This window comes from Helianthus annuus, chromosome 3, assembly GCF_002127325.2.
Source record: "Helianthus annuus cultivar XRQ/B chromosome 3, HanXRQr2.0-SUNRISE, whole genome shotgun sequence".
In the NCBI taxonomy this organism is placed as follows: domain Eukaryota; kingdom Viridiplantae; phylum Streptophyta; class Magnoliopsida; order Asterales; family Asteraceae; genus Helianthus; species Helianthus annuus.
In genome coordinates, this window is record NC_035435.2 from 141,165,823 (window position 1) to 141,168,550 (window position 2,728).

Genomic DNA, 2,728 nt, shown 5'->3' on the forward strand with positions numbered 1-2,728 from the left:
TTCATAATCTATTTATTCAAATTCACAATATATTGAGCTGATAAACAGCCAGAATGATTACAATCTGTTCCACAAAATTACATCAATACCAATAGTTGTTATCATCATAATTCCATTAGGCTAGAGTTTGCTAGAAGGTACCCCAGTAGGTGCAACACGAGCGCGTTTTTCTACTACCCTAGAAAGCATTTTCACTTCCTCCTTGGGCATATGACGCGGACCACTTAACCACTGTCCTCCATCAACAACAAGCGTCGTCCCATTCACAAATTTACCCGCATCTGATGCAAGATACACGGCTGCAACCGCAATATCCCACTTTTCTCCAAGTTTAAAAAGCGGCATTATCTCCCTGGTCCCGCTTTTTATCTCAGCTGGCCCAAGTTTCCTCACGCCAGCAGTGTCGCCTATCGGTCCAGGTGCAATCCCATTGACGCGTATATCATAATCCGTTCCCCATTCCAGTGCCAGATTTCTTGTAATAGCATCCACTGCTGCCTATGTATACATACATGAATGTATATAAACATAATCTAACAATAACTAATTAAGAATGTTGTTTATGTGTAACCTTAGCAGCAGCTACATGAATTTGGTACCAAGTAGCAGTGTAGTGCAGGGTGGCACTGATATTCAGTATTATTCCACCACTGTCATCTGAGCTTCTTCCGGGTCCTCCTTTCTTTAGATAATTGATTGCTTCATGGCACATGGTAAACGTACCAACCGAGTCGATGTCCATCACTAACCACGGTTAAAACATTGAGCCATTGATTAAAAATATTTTGATTTTAAGTCTAGTATGACTATGAAGCAGCACCTGTTTTAAAGCCATTTGGAGATAGATCTTCGGGTGAAACCAGAAAATTCCCGGCTGCAGAGTTCACAAGAATATCGAGCTTTCCAAAGTGTTTAACGGTTGATTCTATTACTCTCTTTGCATCTTCCTGCTTGCGAACATCCCCCGCAAAGCCAACAGCCTGTACAAGGATCAGCTCGTGATATAAATACAGAAACGGCCAGCAACAAACTGTAACACCCAAAAAACAAGGACACTAATATTTCTTGTTCAACAAGTGACATATAGGGGTTTCTAACCTAGTTTAGTTTTTTGACATGTAAGACTTATAATCATTTGTTCCAATTATATCGTATATAAATGGATGGAGTGATCGCAAGGATATAACTTGCGGATCGGAACTATTGAAAGCAGTAGAATGAAGATCAAAGGAGGCCGAAAGTTAGTACCGGAATACCAAGTGACTGGAGCGACGAGACGGCAGAGTCAACGACGGTTTTGCGACGACCCATGACAGCGATGGAAGCGCCATGCTTGCCGAACTGTGTGGAAATCTCGAAGCCGATGCCGGAAGCTCCTCCGGTCAAAAGGGCTACTTTGCCTTTCAAAATCTCCGGCTTGAATGGCGACTCCATCGTCTTGTCTTGTCCCTCAAGAAATCAAACGAAAATCTTAATTAATATAGAGAAAAAAGAACCAGTCAATATATTTTATTTCACACGAGAATATATTTCATTATTTTGTCTTTAATTATCGGGTGAAACTCACGCGGCCGGGATGTTAAAATTTGTAAGGTTCTAAAATCGTGTTTTATATCGATCGAAAACCAATTACCAATATTTGTTTTGATAACACTAAACTCATACGAATGAAATTCGATTAGTACCGGTTCAGTTCATCAATGTACCTCTATTTTGAATACAACTTCATTTTCAATAAAATTTATGTTGGAATGTGGAGTAAAATATCAAAAAACAAATCACCCATGTAGTTTTTATTAAAAAAAAAAACTCAATGAACGAAAGTAAGTGAAAAATAAAATTATTGAGTTAAAAGTGTATATTTTTTAGTGTATAGAAGTGAAATTGAAATTAAAGAAATAAAATTGAAGTTGGTGTTCACCCAGATTGAAATTAAAAAATAAAGAAATAAAAGTTGAAGTTACTTTCCACCAAACTTTGTTATTACTAGTAACAGTTATAAAGATGTATAATTTTGTCCCACAACTAACTAAAAGTTTGTCATTTTCTTGTTATTATCGTCTTAGTAATTTAAGCATGGTTCATGTGATGTAAAGGAATAATGTATAAATAAAAAATTGTCATATATAACAAGAAAATGAACCATGCTTAAATTACTTTAATATAATTTTATTATATCTGTTTTGACATATTATATATGTTTTGACATATTACTTTAATATAATTTTATTATATTTGTTTATTTGTCAATTCCACCAAATCTTTGTGATGGAGATGCAAAATTAATTGTGGGATCATGTAACTCACGATACATTTATATTTTGATATAACTGTATTTGGTACTAAATTAACTTTCAAGTGTATTACACGATAAAACATTTTACCAGATCTAGTAGTCATACACTACTTCAGAGAATTTTTATCTGTAATTTATACACGATTTGAGTTACTCCTGTTCCAAATGCACCCAAAATTTTCTTGACAACCGGCAGTTGTGTAGCATAGGGAGGGTAGTGTGTCGAGGTAATAAAGTTGTTGACCAAGTTTTTGTGCAATGGCAAAACAACCCAATTTTTTACGTTGTAATTGTAGTTTGAACTAATAACGTCATGGTAGGATAGTTGAGGAATTGTTGTAACAACATAGTTTACCTACTTAAACATGATTGTATGACATGGTAACATGGTTGAGGTACCCTGATTTTACCCCTGAATCTCGGGGTCGAGTT

The 2,728-nt window shown here is 35.8% G+C and overlaps 1 protein-coding gene across 1 annotated transcript; it reads right to left on the minus strand.

Moving 5' to 3' along the window:
- On the minus strand, positions 1–1,479 carry LOC110929812 (peroxisomal 2,4-dienoyl-CoA reductase). The gene is made up of 4 exons (XM_022173001.2): positions 1,249–1,479; positions 821–980; positions 572–744; positions 1–498 (listed from the first exon to the last, which is right to left on the minus strand). Exons 1-4 carry the CDS (start codon positions 1,432–1,434, stop codon positions 121–123), a joined length of 897 nt encoding a protein of 298 aa, XP_022028693.1. The 5' UTR covers positions 1,435–1,479; the 3' UTR covers positions 1–120.
- Between the last annotated feature and the right edge of the window lie 1,249 nt (positions 1,480–2,728).